We start from the raw sequence: 21,611 nt of genomic DNA, 5'->3' as shown, positions 1-21,611 counted from the left end.
TTATTCCCAAACACATTTGGTAAAATTGGAGGTTTGTTTACAACCTGTCTGATTGCTTGTATTCCTGCCCGGCTTGATACTTTTGCTGGCGAAGTTGGTGAGTAAAACATCACAATAAAAGTGATGGCCAAAATGATAAAAAAAAAAAAACAATACCCATGTTAAAAAAAATGTTTTTAGATATCCTTGAACAGCACATTGAACCTCGACCTACTCACTCACTGTTAAAGTGATGGTTCGGAGTAATTCACCCTAGGGTCCTTTGCACCATGACCTCGAGCCAAACACCCCCCCAGAAGCTTTTTTCACCTGGGTCGAACATTGGGAGAGTTAGGTAGAGTAGCGTTAGCTGCTGAATAGCTTAGCGCAGGGGCTAACGGATCCAAAACGATGGATTGGAAAGTTTGTAAGTACACCAGAAGTTTATGTAAATAACACTTGCCTGCTGGCTTCTGCTGTTGTTGTTGTTGTTGCTGCTGTGAGACGAGTGCTTAGGGCCGTCTACAAATTACAAAACCGAAAAGAGATGCAACAAAAATATTTATTAATTTTAATTTTTTTAAAGTAAGTGCTGCAGTATAACTAGCAGGAGACAAGTAATAATTGAGGTAAGTTTGGAGACATTACGTTATTTAATCATTAAATTAATACATATTTTTGTTGTATCTATTTTCGGTGTAGTAATTTATAGACGGCCCTAAGCACTCGTCTAACTGCAGGTAGCAGCAGCAGCAGAGAGCTGAAGAGAGCAGGCAAGTGTTCATAAACTTCTGGTGTACTTACAAACTTTCCAATCCATCGTTTTATGAGAGCATAACCTATTTATACTACTTGTAGACGTTTGCTATCATTTCGGGCATTATTAGTGGGGTAACTTACAAGATACAAACGTGGGTCCGTTAGCCCCTGCGCTAAGCTTTTCAGCTGATAACGTTACTCTAGCTAACTCTCCCAATGTTCGACCCAGGTGAAAAAAGCTTCTGGGGGGGGTGTTTGGCTCAAGGTCATGGTGCAAAGGACCCTAGGGTGAATTACTCCGAACCATCACTTTAACTGGAGAGGAGGGTCAGATGTATTCAGCTATATGCCTACAAAGTAAATGTTTCTACACTTTACAACTTGGGAAGTCACAGAATATGTTATTGAGGCAGCTGAATGGCTGGTGCCACCTCTCCTCCTCAGCCAGTCTGACAGCTTTAACATTGAAGCCATTGTCTGAAGCATCAGTCCATTGATGGACCAGGAGCTTTGCTGGCTAGGCTGCCTAATGCCCTGCATCAAGAAGGATCATCATCCCTGTCACGTCCCATTACTCCCCCGCTGGCCGCACCGCGCAGCCCCTGGCATGGCCGTAATAGAAATAGAAATGCCGACAAGCTGGCCAGCTTTCGGAAAAGATTTAGGAGGTGGTGTTCTAACACTCTGACGTTCAAAACCAGTCATTTTCAATCAGATGCTGTTGGCCTGCCTCTTTCATTTTTATCTACACCGCTAAAGCACCCATCTCAACTTTATGAGGAGTTTTTTAAGACTTGCTCAAAGTCAGATATCTTTGTCACTGGACAAATTGGGGCACAGGGGAGCTAATGGCGGCGGTTAATCCAACTCTGTGATTAGTATCCGCAATGAGCAGCCCATCATGCTGGGAGATGTCGGCCATTACAGCTCAGCAGAACCATCCATCCTGCGTCTTTCTCAGAACAGAGGCCACTTTGTCTGCCAGAGGTTTCGGGCCCAGACCTCCACAGTCCCATAGTGCCTCTGTAAAGTAGGTACTCTGTAAAGCCTCCCTGCTGGAGGAATTACCACTCAGTCGGTAGCAAGACTTGATGAGCAACCCTCCTGCTTAATCCTGCGGGGCTCTCATCGCCCTGATGCTTCACTGCACTGTTTGAAGTTCTCAACACGCAGTCAGATTCTGTCTCTGTTGTGTGTTTTTTTGCTGTCCATTTTTTTTTCTAGCTGATTCACACAAAAAGCCTTTTAAGTCTCTGCACTGAAGATCAATTATCAGCTTTCCTAGGCAATAAAACACCCCATATGCCACAAAAAGCAGTTGTCACACAGGGGCTCAGTTCCCTGTCGAAAGCATTTTATTTTATTGTTTTCCACTTTCCTGTCGCCCAAACAATCGCAACCAGCATAGGGAAGAGCGTGAGACAAACACATGCCTGTGTAGGTAATCAAATGTTCCTCTGTTGTATAATGTGTTTTTTTCTTATACTTTATCATCAGTAAAAATGGACAAAATGTATCCTACGTGCACACAATTGTTATAAATTGAAGTAATGAAGTCCTGGAGCTATTGTCCGATGTGCCAGGGCCAAACACCCCCTGGTGTACAGTTTTAATTTGCCCGGCGCAGATGGCAAACTGACGGGGCACCTCATTCAGAGTGAACGCTGTCAACTGGCTCACAGTGAGAAAGAGAGAACAAGCCTTTTTCCTCCAGTCTGGGTGTGCGCTCTGCAGAATGCTAACATTATGGCTGGCTTATTAGTGCAGGAGCCCAAGCCAATAGCAGCATGCTGCTCACCGGACCTCAAGGACAACAGAGAGCTAATAATGCAATCAAGATGTGGAGTGTGTCATCAACATAAATATGTTTGATAGTACAAGGCCTGTGGCAGTCAATGCCCAGCGTGTATCTTGGCATATGTTTGAAATAATTCCAAATGTGGCCGTCATAATGTTTGCTGCTCTGCCTCAAGGTGACGGGAGTTTTCTGTGAAACCGCTCAGCTCGTGTGAGGTAGTGGAAAAGCTAGCCACCAGTATCTATTTCAACTTATCTGTGAAAACACTTAGCAGAGCGGACGCAGAGGAGTTTTAACGGTGGTCGGAGATCAAGACCGGTTTAAAAAAAAACAGAAATTTAGATTTTTCTGTAAAATAAGCTGAAGAACCAGGATGACTGGGTGGTTTATTAACACAAGACTGAAGTTTGACAAATGTTTCTGTCAAATCATGACATTTAAATATTATAAAAGTGCCCAAAACCTTGGCTGCGGTTTGTAAAAATATGAGAGCCATTCAAGAATGAATATACTTTATTAATTTACTGTCAGCTTCTGCTAAACTGAGTCTCTTCTGACAAACTGCCAGATAGCTGTGTTATGACGATTAAACAGTCACAGAATGTGCTAGTGATGTATTTCTTTAAAAGATATGAGTTGTTTTGGAGTGTGACTATAGCAAGAAAATATTCTGGAGAATGCTGGATATGTCACTGCAAATGTTGGAATGCCAAAATCACAGTTTCCTGGGGAGAATGCACGTGGGCATTAAGCAGCTGGTAAAGTCCACTGCAGCACTTGTTGTGTATCTGTGGGGAGGTGAACTTCTGCTCTGTGTGCTCATCCTGTTGCTCACTGTCATCACTGGGTCTTTATGTTAACGGGTGACGGTTGTCTTTCCACTCTGGACTCACCCTCATTTCTCTGAACTTGATTCCCCAGGCTGATTCACGTTTCACTAATCACTCACTCTGTCGCCCTCCCCCCCCCCCCACCCCACCTCTCCTCCTCCCCTCCCCCAACCCCCCCTTCGTTACAACCACAGGGAAGACCACACCCACAAGCGCCAGCACAACCTATCATGGGGCGGCATTCCCAAAGGAGGCAGGTGACCCTGAAAGAGGTACAGGTCCTGATGGCCCTCCCCCTGTAGGGGAACATGGGTCACCTGACTCGGAGCCAATCAGTGTGGAGATGGAGGGTAAGGGGGAGGGATGTCTGTCCTCAGTGAACCTGCAGGGGATTGCACTGCTGGGCCCCGAATGCCTCATCGTACGCTTCTAACCAGACTGACCACTAACAAAAAAAATTGTTTCACTCTGGGAGAACAGCACACATGGCTGCACTGTTTCCATAGCAATGGCACTCATTTCAAACTGCTCATGTAAAAATGACAGTGGAGACAAATCCAAAATGACTGTATGTCCTCCATCCATGGTTGAACGATGAATAAATTCTGCATGCTGTTTAATAGATGATGAGAAAATGAGTCCTGACCAGTAAAAGCAGGAAGCAGCTCACCATTCAATATGTGTAAACATTCTCCCGGGGTGAAATATCCCTTTCATTAGCTCACTAACACTTAACTCACTAGTTCCCTAAACCAACCTCTTAGTGAAAGGCAGAAGGCATTGCTAAATGATTTTCTTAATAACCAGGGCTTCACCCATCGTAAAATTCTGGGACGATACCGATGTTTTACAATTTGGCAGTCAGTCGATTCCGAGGTTTGTTTGTTGTCGTTTTAAAGTCGTTCAGCCATTAATTACACTGAGGACAAGTTAAATAATACAAATTCATGAAACTACTTCTAAAGACTTTTTAGCTGTTATACAACTTATAGCCCATAAAATGATTAGACAAGCAATTACATATAAAATCAAATATAAATAATGAATACCAACATAAATATCTTTCACTTGTGTTTCCATTAAGCAAAACTAACAGTAGCCTGGAACATGGGGCTTCTTTACTAAACAAAGAAATGGCCTTTTAGGAAAGCCTTGCCATACAGTGGGCTTCTACCAAATATGTATCGTAAAAAGAGAGAAAATGTCACCGGTACCTCAAAGCCTACTTCTTAGGAAGATGTTTTTCTTTACAAAAATAAGCCTCTCTGCCTTGTTGCAACTCAGCGGGTTTCTGTTGTCATCCCAGATGTAGTCTATATCCACGATGTTGCACTTCCGGGATTTCTCTCGTTCTACCGAAAATTCTGCCGGATGACACTCTTTTCGGATGTCCGTTTTCGGATGTCCGTTACCTTCCGCTTTCTTTGTGTTGTAATTCTAAACTCCGGTGGATTTCTGAGGACTATGGTTAACTGCTCCTCAGATATCTGCAGGGTAAATCCAGACAGCTAGCTAGACTCTGTCCAATCTGAGTTTTCTGTCGCACGACTAAAACAACCTTTGAACGTACACGTCTGGCAATGTGAGACTTTCCCAGATGTGAGACGGAGAGCTGAATGCAAACCACACATTGCGCATGCACATAATGGGGGGGGGGGGACAGTGAGCACTAACCCCCACCCCCTCCCCCAACCATCTTGTCGGTAATTGACTGGAAGGTGGTTTGTTGTATTTTGGTGCACAGCCTGTGCCCCTAGTGTTTGTTTGACGTTTACGACCCCTGTGTTGTCTCCCGAGACCGGGCTTTTTCACAGTGGATTCAGGGGGCAGGCAGCTAGCGGATCAAGGAGAGATGCCTACGATTTGAGACAAAAATGAAATCACGCTGAAACCATGCAGGAACTCATAGTGCACCTTTAAAAGCCCTGTGTGGTTGGATGGAAATGTTAAGTGTTCAATATCACTGAATACCAGCGTACATTCACTAAACGGAGATAAACATGGTTCGGTACGGGCCCAAATATTAGAGGAGGACCTTCTTGTCCCGTTATTTTCAGCCAAATATCTTGATGTGCTCAACGCAGCCGCCATGAATGGGAAAGATTGAATGACTTGTTATAAATACAGCACTGGCTCTAATTAACTCCTCAAATCAAGTAGAGAACCTGAGTCTAACACAACACTGCTCCCTCATGGCCTTTCCTCATCTTTTATTTAGGTCGTCAGTACGCACAAATATTCCCTCAATGTTTTCTTACACATGGAGAAAAAAAAAGGACAAGCCAGGTAGCAAAAGTCATTCCCCTGTGCAGCTAACACAGACTTTGAAAGTACAGAGAGCCAATGTCCTGACGTTAACTTTTCAGCTGCTTTAACTGAACCAAATCTCTTTCTTTGATCTCTTGCTCTTAAAAAAAATAAAAAAAATAAAAATAAAGTGAGACATGTTCCCTGAGCTTGCTGTCTACATTCTAAGATAAATAAGTACCATTCTTGATTTTACAAAGTTAAACAAGGGTTATCTACAAAAAGGGAATGGACTCCATCAAAAAATCAAGGCACTCTGCTTCATTAAAGTACAAGAAAAGTGTAAAAGCATTTAATTAAATTAATGACTACATGACGGGAAAACGATCTACACTATCGACTGCACAGTGGTTGTCCTCATGGTCAATCACACACACACACACACACACACAATTAATAATATATGCACAAGATGTAATCCCTGTAACCACATAAATTAGAAATACACATTTTTTAAGCTATTGTTATTGCGGCATGCGTATGGATGACCGTATCTAGCCGCGCTCCCTTCACTCTTAGTGACACCTTTACCACCTTTGAGCAGTAATCTGTGCCATCTTAAAGAAACTTTTCCCGTTTGCTGTCCAGCCATTTAGCTGCCCTCAGTCTGTCAAGCTGATGACATTTAACCCAGGACAGTCTAAAGGCTGACCCAATGTTCAGTCGAGGCCTGTAAAAACACATGTATCAAAGAAGCAACACTATTGGATGTTAGGTATTGTTTTTGAAGGATTTACCATCTACAGTGGTGCTCATAAGTTTATGAACCCATGCTAAAGTTGACTAAAAATGGCATGGTTTTATTTCAGTTAGCCTAATAGCTGGTTTGATTTGCATTGAGAGATGATTTTATGGAAAGTACCCCATGCCAATCTTTAGGTATGGTGAAGGCTATGTGATGATGTGGGGCTATTTTAATTCCAAAGGCCAAGGGAACTTTATCAGGATGCATAGTATCCTGGATCCATGAAATAACTGGCCTTTTAAAAATAAAAATCTGCCTGCCTCTATGGGAATTTAACATAGGAGTGTACATACTTATGCCCCCTGTATTTTAAGGAAGAATATTTATTTATGTGCGATACATTATTCATTCACAAAGAATATTGATGTCCTTAAAGGTTGGATTTCTCCTAATTTTTTTAATTAAGGCATTTTTTTTTTATTCCTCTTTTTAGTCAACTTTAGCATGGGTTCATAAAATTATGAGCACCACTGTATACATATGGAGTGACCTGCACCACATATTGCCAATTACTTTGTCAATAAATTGTTTGATCTGTTAGACATCAGAGAACAGTGAAAAATGTCCAGAGTTGGAGGTGACGTATTTTCATTGCACATATCTGTTGCTGACATTTTCTATAATGTAAGACAAAGAAAAGCAGCAAATCTTCATATTTCATACAGAATCATCAACTTTTTGGTATTTTGGCTTAGGGGAAAAAAAGACTTAAACATTGAATTGACAAATAATTTCAGCTCTGAAGGTTATATGGTTGGGCTGGATGTTGGTGATATGTGTATTTACAAATGTCAGCCAAATTAGCTGCTAGCCTGGCTTTAAATTTAACTCAAACTTGTTCATCTACATTTGCAGAATAGTCACAGAAAAGGTCAAATAACATAACTAGAGGTCTACAAGCAGTGATTGAGGGTTCTTTCTGAAAGTTCTGTTTTTGCTGTAGCTTCCTATTCCCGCATTATTAAAGGCATCAGACCTGTAATCCTGAAGTTATAAACTCTTCAACAATTACACCATCCAGCTACCCCGATAAATGACATGACCTATAAAACTCCAACCAGTTCTTGAATATTTAATTACATCTTGATCTTTATAGGCCCGAGTCTCATTATTTCTTAAATGTTTAATTTGACAGTTAGCTCGCACTCATAGTGATTAACATAACCATGGCAGGAAGTGCAACAAAACTTCTCTGTGACCCTCAAGTGATCACGTAACGAAAAGAGCTGCAGAGCAGAAGAGAGACAGTTTGGGGCTTTATCCCCTTCTGAGGACTAGAGCATATCCCTGCAAGTTTAGGAAGAAGATACAGTTCATTGGGATGTGATTGAGGGAGGACAAGGCGGCATTAAGCGGGGTTTTGTCCTCTCCTTGCTGCTTGCTAGCACAAGCACCATGTCACAAGTCCATAAATCCTCAGCGAGGGAACGGAGCTTCCATTCACGCAGACAGACTCTCTGGCTGCAATGATGAGCTACTCAAGCTCAAATGAAAAAAGCCCATAACAAATAAATAACCAGCAGGGGCCTGAGCCGGGGAGTCGGACAACAGCGGGGAGGGGAGGGGAGGGGGTGCAGGATGTAATAGAAACAGCAGCGCAATCTATTTCAGCCAGGGACTGTGACGCTGTCGGTTCAATCAGAGGGGCGGGCGGGTTGATAAGGAAAGGAAAGGAGCCGGCGTGGAAGTAACAGCATCACAGTTCCGAGAGTGCCTGCAATCTCTCTCCCTCCCTGTCCATTTCTCTGTCTCTGCTTCTCTATCTGTACCTTCTGTAGAGGCTCTGCAGCTGTGTCACAAATCTTCCAGCAGCCACGAGGTGGGCCAGTGGACAACCGTACACAGATAGTGGCCCAATATAGAAACTGCTAGTCAGGAGAGACAAAGATACCTGAAGACAAGTTACAAAACACTACAGTTGAAAAGATGCATGTGTAACCAAAGTGAAGAACATTGTCATGTCTTTACTACAAAACACAGTTTTAGCTCGACAACCATAGCCTGACAAGCCAGACCCACATCAAGATGTTGGGTCTGGGAACTCACCATTGACAGGGCTCAATACGAGGGGCGGGATAAACCTTTCAAATTCCCTCTGCACACAATAGGATAACGCTACAACCAGGCAGAGCAACGAAGAAGGTAGCGGAGCTAGTTGACAGATTTTTGCTGCCACTAGGGTGCGTCTAGATTTCTAGGCTACGACAACTAGCCATCAGGCTAAGTTACCAAACCAGCAAGCGTTATCTATCATACACATACCTGGTGTAATGTTCAGAAATTTAAAAAAGCTCATTATGGCCCTAGGTGTGTTATGTAAACCTCTCAAAGCTCTCCATGAGACTACACACGTGCATACAAAATGCACAGTAGCACATAGGGTCATCATTTCAGTGATAACCCACAGGTTTGATCCTCACATTAGCCCAACTGCTGGACCCTTGATCAGGAATCTGAACCCCAACCTTCCTACAAATACCTGCTTGGCTCACAATTTCACTTTCCTTTTTCTGAGTGAAAATGTGTCACCATACCATACTTATCTTTTTAAAACAAGGATTGTCTGTAAGCCAGTGACTGTTTTGTATCCCGAGGCTGTGGAAAAGCGGTTTATTATGTGTGACAGTTGAGACAGATATAACGGCTCAGGAAAGTTACCCAAGTTCCAAAAGTTCCCCTTTCAGCAATGGCCTCTCATAGAACATACGAGTAAGAGTAAACCATCTGTCAATCCACTTTATCCATAAATGGCAGTGCGATATAAACTCTATAAGCTATAAGAAAAAAGTACAAAAGCAGTCGCTCACTTAACACTTGCAGCCCTGTTAATCCTAACCTGTGCGTTTTTGTTTTATGTAGCTCTGTTATGGACAGATGAAAAGCACGAGGTGAATTGTTGGCTCAGATGTGGGTAGCTGCACTACATTATGTAAACACCAGGGAAGACTAAAAGGCAGGGGCAGGAACCGGTTGCCCTGCTGCTATTTAGAAAAACGCCAGCAGTCAGATTGCACTAGAGCGGTTTCTGGCCAGGGAACACCCACCTCTTCATTGTGTGTGAACACCAAAAACTGTGTGTTAGCAAAACTGTGGCACACAAGACTACTGAGTTTAGACCTCTCTGGTTTGTTTTCTCTCCCTCTATTGTTATTTGACCTTTTCCGTGACTCTTCTGCACATTTAGATGAACTAGCGTGGGTTGGACTAAAAAGCCAGGCTAGCAGCTAATTTAGCTGACTAGCACAGGGAGACGGCTCGATAATAGAATCAAGTGAAGCGGGCGTTTTCAAACTCATTAAAACAATACAGGAGGACAGCAGAGAGTGAACCCGGGCTAAACCTGATGCCAGTTAGTTTTTAGAGTTATTTATACTTGCGGAGACCATGGAAACAGACACACCGCCTGTATCATCCAGTCACTGATAAGGCTCTGACTGTGTGTCCCCTCTAACCGCCATCACAATATCTGCTCCTCCAAATCACAATCAGTATTTTATATGGTTAATATTTTAATGTATTTTAGGTTTTTAAAATAAAAGCAAATATGTCTAGTTTAATATAAAACAACCTTAGCCTTTGCAAAGAACCAAGCAAAAATCAAGAAAAGTGATAACCCATAATGATAAAGTGTCTGCATTTAATTCTTAGTAAAAATAAACACCATCTACCACAACGCAGAGGTGTTAATTGATTGACCAACACATTTACCTTTTCATTTCAACAATCATTTTGAAGGCAGCGGTCACTTTTTATTTTTATTTTTTTTTCAAACAGTAGACAGTGTGTGAAGTTGGACGTTCCAAAATGAAATACGTTTTTTTGATCTTTAGGTTCAGATTGAGGCTGCGTATCCACAACACGTTCATTACCACGGTTAAATAGAACTGCCGGCTGTCGAATGTCATTCAGCCCGTTCATCTAAGTTGACCCTTCTGGCTACTCTTACATGAATCATAACTATGATGTGCGCACACAGACACACATTTACTTCTCTTTTTGAAACGTTACTGCCAATTTGGGTTCCCTGAGTAATAGTCATAGTGTAATGGCACTCATTAAAGGTCACGCAGAACTAGGCAATTTTTCCCTCCGCTCAGCACACCAGCACTTTATGGCGATTATAAATGACATCATGTTTTACTATAAAAACACACTGCACCGTGCTGTAAAAACTAACCTTAAAGGCATTACATACACCAAATACTTCACTTTCCATAACCGGGAATTTTGATGACTCTTTATTCCGTGTCGGCTATTAAAGCCCAGCTCAGTGTCAGGATGGAGAGCAGTCAGCTCTCAGCGTCACAGCGATCCACGGGGCCCACAGTGATCAAATCCACCCACGCAGTAGTCCCGGCTCCTAACCCTAACCCCTTACCCTTTTGTCCCATTGACCTCTGGGGAGTATTTCTCCCATTTTACCTGCTTGTTTCTCTTTGTTTCTTTCTTTCTTCAGTTGGACTAACCCTTTTAGCTGTACCTGCCTCCTTTGTTGAATTCTCTCTCACTGACCCTTTTCTAGTTTTCCAGCCGATGGCTGGAACTGTGCGCAGGTGGTTGAGTGGACCTGCGAGCAGTTTCGCCATCTCTTAAAGCAGCAGTTCACTCCAAAGACAGCGATACTAACACGATGGTAGATGTGGTTTTTAGCAGAAAGACAAAGGTTATGTGGAAAACAAATGTTACACTTGTGAGCAGGGAGGTACTTCTTCAGATAAGTGTCCACTAAATGGCCTTTTACTATTAAGAGCGCCTTTTTGTTTGGTGCACGTTCGTCATATATTGCCAGTTGTTAAGCTTGAACAGCACCAAGATGAGTTTTAATGATTCACCATATCTGCAAAAACTGACTTTGGTGTGGACGGTCTCTTTAAGTTTGCTGGTGGAGCCAAGATTCTTCCAGTGCCTTTCCCTCTGCCATGTGAATCACCACAGCAACATTTGGAGGTTTGCATTGGAACCATTTTGCTTTACCAGCCACTGGATGGCAAATAAACAGATCCTCTTTTTTAAGCTTCTGATGCAACTGCATGTAAAAAAACAAAAGGACATAAATCAATGCATGTGCTCTGCCTGGTTTAATGACTTATAAGTTATTTGAATGCCACTGCAAGGTAAAGCTTAGATCGGGCCAAAATAATTAAGCCCAAGCCTGTGCACGTTGTGTCCGAGCCTGGCCTGGCCCGGCCCAACACATTAACCGTAATTATGAGCCCGAGCCCGATTATAAACCCTACAATTTTTGAATATGTGGGCCGTTACAACGGACGTTCTCAACTACAATTTCTTTTACCTGTGGGTAACCGATCAAGGCAGCAACATAATCAAAGCCCTGGAACCATATAGGAGACTTTCTTGTCTCGATCACCTAATCAATACTGTCCTTAGGCACGGTCTGCATGCCGACACACTGGGTCGGTTTACCCAAATTACAAAATACACTTTACTTATTTAACCCTGGTGGTATAGCCATGCAGATAGTTTAGATGTTTATTATACTTAGAGATTAAATGTTGTCTCTACCCCAATACAATTAAGGTGACTTGGACTTGGTGCTGGTCAAAGTAGTGATAAATTACATTTGAAAAATTCAACTGCAAAGTTTTGTTCCAATGAAAACTATTCATTTTGAGGTGGGTTGTTTTTAGATAGACACACTGCTTTGGAGTTTTTCAAATGTAATTTTTTTTAATGCTTTAATCAGTACAAGCAAGTCTTCATTCACCTCCATATGTACTAGTGTGGCAACAGAGTGTGTTTTTTGTAATTTGAATGAACCACTCCTTTATCCAACCACTATCTGTTGTTTGAGAAACAAAATGTATCCTGCTACTTAAAAACTTGACTTTCCCTTCAAAGTACAGGTGTAAATATTGCGGGACTTCATAAAGACAGTATGGTTCTGATTGCCAGATGCCACAGCACACCTAATTTACCAGTATTCAATCAAACCTGTAATGAAATCTATGCTCTCTATGCATCAGCACACCTGGAATGAAATGCAGTGCTCATTACCACTGCTTTCAATTGGAATGGATCTGTTACATTACACCATATCACCTTAGCTTGTGTGCATATATTAGACTGCATCCAATTGGCTGAGCACTGAAGTGGAATATTATGCAAATTCCTAATAACAAGTGTACATGATTGAATTCATTCAGTCAACAGCCAGAACTGTGTGTGTGTGTGTGTGTGTGTGTGTGTGTGTGTGTGTGTGTGTGTGTGTGTGTGTGTGTGTGTGTGTGTGTGTGTGTGTGTGTGTGTGTGTGTGTGTGTGTGTGTGTGTGTGTGTGTGTGTGTGTGTGTGTGTGTGTGTGTGTGTGTGTGTGTGTGTGTGTGTGTGTGTGTGTGTGTGTGTGTGTTAACCATGTCTGTCAGTGCACAGACATCAGGTATTGAAACTGTCAAATTACTAAAGCTCACAGCAGCGGGTCAGAACTGCTATGCTTTTCACTCGGATTTGAAAAAGGAAAATAATTCATTTGTTCCAATCTTCAACCTCAGGGTGTCTTTCGGGAGCTAAATTGTTATTTTTAGTATGGAGGAAACAAATCTCCAGCATTAGTGGGAGTGTGTGGGGGGGTAATCCTTGTCTATGAAGCCTGTGGCCATTTTGTCTCGTCGGCTTCTCTTTGGGATGGAGTAGCCATTAAGGGAACAATTACATGCACTTGTAAGCTTGCAGAAGCAGAAACTAATTAGGGCTAATTTGGAACGTCTTCACTTGATGCGCAAAAATAGAACACAAAATGTTCTCCAGGTTGCAAAGTATTTAATCGCACCCTTGAGAAAGGCCTGATACAATAGAAAATGTAGGTGCAAAAGAAAAAAGTTGTTCCTCTGTTTAAATTATTTTGTATCTGAACTTGAGTGTCGTCTGAAATAAAGGTAGCTGTTCCTTCCTGGCAATATTTTAAAAGAAAGTTTTGTAGTTTTGAGTTCTGATGTTTGAATGTCCTCTTGTCACTTTCATTGTAATTTGTTCATCACCTGCAGGAAAAAATAATTCACACATAACAACTGCCAGACCTCCTCACTTTTATTTCCCTTGTGCAAAAACCATCACCAGTTACTAAGACGCGGCACCGGCAACGCAGAGTAAAACCTGCCTGTTTATATAACCTACCTCACAGTCTATTTTTAACAGTATGGATGCAATCACAGAGTGCTTCTCTTCCTACGGCGCTGTGGAGGAGCACCAGGGTTGTTCTCCAACCATATCACAGCTGCCGCAGAGCACCAGGCTTCAAAACCCAGCAGAGTGACGGTCTGTCACTCAGCACATCACGTCTGTCTGTCTGTCTGTCACTTTGCCTCTCTCCCCATCCTCCTCCTCCTTGAAATCTGCTCCTCGCACATACCATCACTCGTTCTCTCCATTTCTTTTTTTTTTTTATTTTTTTTATTTTAGCTCTGTGGCTCTCATCTCCACTCTTTCTTTGCTCTTGCTCCCCTGTCTTTTGGATCTTTGAGTTCTCTCACATTCACTCCCATCTTTAACTCCAGTTTGTCATCAGGGTTGAATTTCATCCCTTCATCTTCCTCTTTTCCTTTTCCCCTGGCTGTAAACATCCCTCTCTCCCATCCCCCTCCATTGCCTCCATTCTTGCAGCCCATCTGTCTTTTTACCTTTTGGCAGACTTGGGTATCTCTATATTAAGCCTCCGCGGAGCCGAGACCATGTTGAGTTGACACAGAAATATAATGCGACAATGTTCGAGAGGAACACTGACTCTCAAGCTATGTAAACATTGAAGGAAAGTTGTGGACAGAGTGTAAAGCGGCATTAATTATCACATTTACTTGAGGTGATGATTTCCCCCCATGAACACACTTGTTTAAAATTGAAAACAAAAATTTCAAACCCGTTTTTAGTGTCCAGATGCTCGTAAAGCAGTGCAAAGAAAGCCGTAGTCGGTGTGTACAGTTGGCCGGCACCTCCTGTGCGCCACCTAGCTGCTTGCCAGGCTGTCGGTATGATTCACAGGGTATTCATTTCACTGTGACCGGTGGCACCATATGTCCCACATACCCAGTGATTGAGTCATCCAGGCTGTTCATGAAACATGTTGTGACAGGTCATTCGTAGGCTTTGGATTTGTTTACCTCAGCTGCGCATTTTACCCCCCTGTCGCGGCACTTGACTCATACCGCTCAACCAGGAGGAACCCCTCAATAGGCCTGTAGCCACAGCCAGGGAGGGAGGGGGGAGTCCAGAGGGAGCGGATGACTCACAGGTACCAGGGAGCCACAGGGGTAACAGGAGGCAGAAAGCCCAGTGAGATGAGAGCAGCCTTTCACTGCTCATAACAAGAGCTGCACGCCGGGATACTGATCGGTTAGAACCACAAACTTAGACCCACGTCAAGCTGATTGGCTGTCTGGGTAATGAGTCCCAAAAAAAAATGTGTCCAAGATTAAAAGAAGTATTAACAGGCTCACTGCAGCATCACTTTTGATTGCCTCTCCCAGTGGGATTGCAGTTATGATTTATGACTTTTTAATGTGGTCATAAGTCGAGGCAATCATAGGAATAAATGGCAAAAAATTGGGTGTTTTTAATTGGAAGCTCTAGTCAAAGCGTTATTTCCTGAAAGATTATACTGCACCACATTTTCTCTCTCTCTCTCTCTCTCTCTCTCTCGCTCTCTCTCTCTCTGTTTGTCTATCTGTCTGTAGGGAAAAAGAGTGTACTGATACATGACAATGAAATAATAAGCCTGTACAAGCATACCTGCTCAAAAGTCTATATCTAGATAATGAAGCACAAAAAGAAGTTTCACAGTAACTCCATGACCTAAATTATCAACTCCTTTTAAAACTGTTGGACAGAAACTGTGTACGTACGGATCCATCATGACGAGAGATAAAAGTCAGTCTCTTCATTTTGCAGCATCCTACCTCATAATATTCTGCCAAAAGTAAAGCTGTAATGATGACAGGACGCAAATGACTTGTCTGTCTACATCATGCATCATGTAGTTACCATAGTGCCAGGTGCCTTTCAAGGCTCTAGAAAATAACTTAGTGTGTGTGTGATTTGACTGAAATCCTTCAAGTCTCTGATTAGATTTCCCACCTCTGTAGTATCCCCTAATCACATACACACAGTGAGGAAGACCTTTTTTTGGCCCTTTTAACACAAACTCATTACCTTTTTAATAATGTTCACCCAGGCCTCACTGTCTCGGGAGTTAATTTATGAGACTTTATTCACACCCTCCGGTCCACCTAGATTAAATCCTTCAGAGATGTTGGTCTCAAAAGGACTGGAGCATTTTATCAGTTTTGGAGGATTTGGGTCGGGTTCACGGCTTTATCACATTACAACTCCACGAACTGAAAAATCGTAACGTGCCTGGCTGGATTGGCCGATATGATGATACTGTACATGTCCTCAAATCTGAGGCCTTTTGCGGACAATATTGCAACTGGAGGAATAGTTTTTGCGTCAGTGTGGTTAAGTATCCTAATTTTTCCAGTTAACTGGCCTAGCTCAAACTGACATTCCCATTTGGTTATTTTAACTAGAATCAGTATCTTAATTTACATATCACTACTGCAGTATAAAATTGTACACTATACCCAATAGCCCACGTCACAACTTATTCAGGGATGGATTTCAGTGAATTACTTCATCAGAGTTATGTGGTGCAAAGAGCCTTCATTCTGTCAAGTGTGGGTCACTTAATTCAGAGAAAAGGATTAAAATTAAAATGCAGACCTAATTATTGCACTGATCTCCCTTATAGTCATCCACCAATCATCCTACTCATCATCATCATTCGGAACATCTCAAAAACTTTCATCAAGCCTGATTTAGACTTTTTTTTTTTTCATATTCTCTCCTGAACGAAGCTTTCATTAGCTGTTTGGTTAAGCTTGTTTGGAACACCTGCATTTTCTTCTCTCCCCCCCCCCCCGTGCGGTGCAGCTCAGCCGTCCCCCTCCTCACACTAATCAGTTTCACAGAAACTGTCATTAAGAGCGGCGAGAAGGGCCTGACACCACAGATGGCAGCAGCCTCTTGCAAATGAGCTCTGATTACGAGAGGTGGCAGGTTTCACTCCTCTTATCGCCGGCGCCTTTCACACCATTAGGCATACACGGTGCTAGGGTCACATCACCCAAGGACATTTACACGGTAGATTTACCTCGGCAAAGTAACCTTGTGTTTTTGGTGCACAGACTGTCCCTTCGGCTTTATTTTAAAAGAATTTGACAGCCTCATTTGAGTCTGTGTTGGCAAAGGCGCCACACCCGGTGAGCTATTGGATAGATCTGTTATTTTTGGCTTGTTCATCATACCAGGTGCTCTTGCCCCTGATCCCTCACATTGGAAAGCAGAGTCTGTGAAAATGACATCAGGTTCCTGCTGCTGTGCTCCCATCAATATTTAAAGCACTAACTCATTTCAGAGTTGATTTCTCCCTGACTGGGCAGCTCTTGGCCTCTGTCAGTCTGAGGGGAAAGCACAGGTCCTAGAAAGAAAGGCTCTATTGATCTATTAACAGTGAAAGGAAAGGAAGCCAAGAGCGTAGTTCAAACACCTCCCATGCTGTTTACCACATAGTGAAGCCCCTGTAAACACAACCTGTCTGTCCCAGCTGCTACTTGACCTATATTAGCTCTTGAAAATGTGTCGGTCTTTTTTTTTCTTCCAGCTCAGTCAGAAAAGCTCAAGTACCCTTTTCTCTATCTTTTTCTGTTTTGAAGGTGTGAGGCGACCGCCAGAGCTGGAGAAGACCAATCACAGTGTCCATTATACTTTACTGATTGCTTGTGTTTTGGTGGCCTTCGTCCTTGGCGCCTTCCTCTCTGGCTTCCTTGTCTCCTGCTACTGTAACCACACCGGCCACAAGACTAAGAAGTTGTCGAAAGATCCCGAGGCCCCCATCCCGCACGCCCTGTCCCTCCGCAGCCTGGCCAAGCTCAATGGCCTCCTCGACAGCCAGAGCAAAGATGACAAGATGGAGGTGTCCTCTCCAAAGATCTACAACTCTTTCTTTGCCAACAGCAAGGAGCATCACCCACCAAGGAGAAATGGCCATCATGCAATGACAATGGGGGAGCTGGTCCACCACCAACACCACCTCCACCATTCCTCAGAGCTATCTGGTCTGCCAACACCAGACTCAACCCCAGAACTGCCCATCAAGAGCATGAAAGCCTTCAAGAACCAGTGGGAGAAGAACCAGAATTGCAACAATGCCAAGGAAGCAAAGTCCCACAACACCGGCTCCAGGCCCAGCTCAGCCCTGCTTCACCAGCAGGTCTTCCCATACTCCCATGGCCTGTCCAATGGGCAGCCATTAGTCGGTCACCTCCATCCAGAAGAACGCAAAATCCACAATGTTGAACGTGTGCTATCTCAGCAACCTTACCCGGGTTACTCCCAGAAGGTGATGGAGGTTACCTCGCTGGATGAGCTCCTGAAGCACATACACGAGGCAAGCTGCAGCAAGAACTCCCAGTTAATGAGCCCATCGGGTCTGATGGCCTGCGCTGGTGGAGGTCAGCTGGCATTCGCCAACCGCATCCAACCGCAGATTCCTGAGACCGAATCAGCCCCCTACTACAGCTCGTCCACGTTACCACGAGACAGCCTCACCCGACGCATGGACGTTCCTCCGGAAATTCCCCCACACCACCAGTCCACCCTGGAGAGGAGGCACTCCTCCCAGAGGCACTCGCTGATTGCTGCAGCCACCAAGATGCCCAACGGTGGCGGAGGAGGAGGAGGAGGAGGAATGATACCTCGCCAGCACAGCTTCAGCCAACGAAATGGTGGGCCCCACCAGCCGCCTCCCCTCCTGGCACGGATGAACTCGACAGGCAGCGCCTGCGAGGTTCACTACCCCCTCATCCCCAACGGGTACCTGACACGCCAGCACAGCTACAACGGAGAGCAGCAGGAGGTCCAGCACAGGGCCGCTATCGTCCGCCGGGCCTCCTCTCTCAAACCCGACGTCCCTCCCAAGCCCCTGTTCATACCTGCCACGTCCCCCGTCAACCAGCAGGGAAAGTTCAACTATTGAGGAGGTACACTCCTGAACTAGAGAGGGAGTCTCCCTCCTTGTGTCTTCTTAAAGGAACTTCCCTTTGAAGAAACGCAGTGGGTTCGAGGTTGCAGACCTTCACGCGAAAAACCATCGTGTGGCAGCCAGTGTCACTGTTGATGAAAGCCTCAACCAAACTTGTTTTTTTCCCTTCTTCTTTTTGTCCAACGAATATCTTTGTACCATATTGGTATTGCTCAGCTACTTGCTTATTATAGAACCGCTGACTCGGGTGACGTGACGCCACCTCCTTATATTAGGCTGCCAATGTCCTCAGTGTGGATTTACAATGCAACTTAGTTTTTGGACGTGTTGATGTTGGAAGAACTTTGCACATCAGTCATCTTGAAGACTTTAAAAGCCGGAGGCCCCTGCGATGCTTAGATTCATGCTTTTGCTTAACCTTTTCTGATGTAGTGTTGGTAACCAGTCCCCACCCGCCCCACCCTCGAATGTGTTTATATTATGCATGTGTGTGTATATATATGTGTGTTTATATCCACACCGTATATGTATACATATACATATGCAGTATATGTAACCTGTGGTGAAAAGTCAGCAAACTCCCCTGAAAGTAGTTATGTCTTTGCCTTACTATACTCTTTCATCTTTGGGCATATCAAACGATCCCCCCCAACCCCCACCCCCTAAGAAAGATCTTAGGGACACCAAATCATGCACTTCATTGATACATTGTCAGTTGGCTAAAAACACTGAACCAAATTTGTTCGTGTTGATAAGAGAAAGGAAATACTTCGACAAAGCAGCTAAACTCGTCTATTCTCTTTTCTTTTTCCCGTCCCAGCAGACGTCGGGTCAGAAGTGACGTAATCGGGTCCATTTAAGTCCGTCGAGAATGTTTCTATGAGATTGGTGCTCCACACATCTAGTGTGTCTAACATCCTCTGAAATGGAAACAAACAAAACTGAATACTCTTGGACCCAAAGAGGACAAGTCAAAAATGCCATGCCATCTGGCAATATGAGAATGAACATAAAACATAGAACGGACTGCAGTGATAATAATTATTAACTTTGTGGCTATTGGTTGTAAATAAAGGAATACTTACTAGCCAAAATTTAACTGTATGTGTAAATGTGTGCCTTATTTAATAATAGTGTGTGACATGGGGGTAGGGGTTAATGCAAGGGACTCAGATGGCTACTATGCTACAGTATATTGTAGGTGTTTAATTTTTCTATGGTCGTCAGTATGTGTCATACAGTATCTATTGTATATTTGAAGAGTTTCATTCCAGAATGAGATATTTGGCACCTGTTCTGATTACTGCAAGTATGATTGTAACACTCACTAATGAATCATATGTTATATCTTGAGTATATTGAGCCCCTTTTTCTTTCACAAAGTAATATTTTACAAATTGTCATCTGTTATTTTGAAAATGATTAAACACCAGATATATATAGATATATATTGTTTGGATGGATACAGTGTTTTGGAATGAAACCCTTCATTTCTCTTTGTTTTTTTTGTTTGTTTTTTTTATCCCAAAAGTGTGAGCCTGCAGATTTTTTTTTTTTGAAGAGCTTGGGAAAGCAAGTACACAGCCTGAGACTGCAGACATTCGGGTTCGACTGCCTCCGTATTATGTCACTTTCCACTGGGTGTCACTTTCCCTATAGGTGCCATTGTTCACTTTTTGTTTTTTTTGTTTATTTTAGCAGTATCATTAGCATCTCTTTGGGTTTCTAAAGGAGCAGCTCACAGTTCCTCTTAAGTTATCTCCTACAGACCTGTAGCCATTGTAGAAGTCTATCGGAGAAGGCTGATGGATGGAGAAAATATGTGGCATGTGGTCCAAAGCTTAATGTTTAGAATTTTCTTTTTTTTTTATTCTGAGAGAGATAAAACATGTTACACTTAAATTGCTAAAAAAAAAAAAAAAAAAAATCTGGAAAATGGTGTAGTTATGAAACTGGACTTCTACAATGGTTGCCGCTGTAGATTTAGACTTGACCGGTGTCCACCTCAACAATGCAGGAAGCAAATAAATGGGAGTGTAGATTTAGGAAATATGTGGGAACATGGAGAAGTGCAATGAACTCTGATCCGACAAGCTGAGATTGTTTTCTTGGATCGATAACAATGGGGGAGCCGGTTCCCAGGTGGCCACGCCGCCAAACATCTGCTGAGGGTTTTCCTCAGGGAAGGTGATGCCAGTCGGCTCTGCCTCGGAATCATCACGACTCTCGTACATCTCCGCTCTTGTACTTTTCAGCAGAGTCACTTTGGCCACGGTTGACTGGAACCGTGATCAATTCTGTAAAACAAAACAAAACAAAAAACAGCACCACGCTACTTACTGTATCTGAAAGTGGTGTTCTATTGATTGAAATTTCCCCGAGCTCATTTGACCCAATATAAAGTTTACTACTCGTACTACAACTCCAGTAAATGAAGGAAAATACGGCCGACAATAATGTTAGTTGAAAGGGTGAGTTTATTTGGATATTAACGGGCAGCAGAGCATTAAATAGCTTTCGAACAACAAATACAAAACGTCCGACTTGATTTAAGGTCGTGACCGTAGTGTTTCATAAGAGGAATTGTGGCAGCTACAGTTTTTGAGTGGAAGTGTTTTTTATTTTTTTCTGCCAGTGACAGATTGTAAGGGAGAGGGAGCGGTCTCGCTCCATCAGTATTTGATTTGGTGTAAATACATTCTATCTGGTCGGGGTCTCATTGATTCAGTATTATGTTTTTTTTAGTTTTTTTTTTTCTGTTTGATTGCCAGGCTACGCCTCTTGAATTACTCTGAATTTGGTCTCACAGAATACCATTGTATGTCTCTTATACTAGGAATAAAACGAACATATGAAGAAAGTGTCTCACTGGTGAATGTGTTAAAAATAATCCAAGTCAGCTGTGTGTTCTGAAGGGTGTTGTGTACAGTTTTTTTGTTGTTTTTCACAGTGTAGGTAGTTTTTGTGTCATGTCTTCGGACCCTCTTGTCTGTCAGGACCGTCCAAAAAAACAGATTTGATGGAAAGTTCGGAACAAGTGATTTATTTCTTGATGCAGAGAATTCTTTTAAAAGAAAATCTTAAAGGAATCCTCCACCATATTCGGAACTACACCACTGTGCTGTCTCACTGGGGGTTGTATTAAT

General features: G+C 43.0%; 1 protein-coding gene across 7 annotated transcripts in view; it reads left to right on the top strand.

Annotated features, from left to right (window-relative positions):
* sema6e (sema domain, transmembrane domain (TM), and cytoplasmic domain, (semaphorin) 6E) overlaps window positions 1-20,413 on the top strand; it is a 164,326-nt gene extending 143,913 nt beyond the window's left edge. For 5 of the 7 annotated variants that reach the window (XM_039805603.1, XM_039805602.1, XM_039805605.1 and 2 more), the window contains 2 exons: window positions 3,561-3,716; window positions 17,138-20,413. In XM_039805603.1, coding sequence (XP_039661537.1) covers window positions 3,561-3,716; window positions 17,138-18,459 — 1,478 coding nt within the window. In that variant the 3' untranslated portion in view covers window positions 18,460-20,413. The remainder of the gene's footprint in view (window positions 1-3,560; window positions 3,717-17,137) is intronic. The other 2 variants (XM_039805607.1, XM_039805608.1) reach the window with 2 other exon arrangements.
* The last annotated feature ends 1,198 nt before the right edge of the window (window positions 20,414-21,611 follow it).

Source organism: Perca fluviatilis, chromosome 7, assembly GCF_010015445.1.
Source record: "Perca fluviatilis chromosome 7, GENO_Pfluv_1.0, whole genome shotgun sequence".
In the NCBI taxonomy this organism is placed as follows: Eukaryota; Metazoa; Chordata; class Actinopteri; order Perciformes; family Percidae; genus Perca; species Perca fluviatilis.
This window is presented reverse-complemented; position numbering and strand designations above follow the sequence as displayed.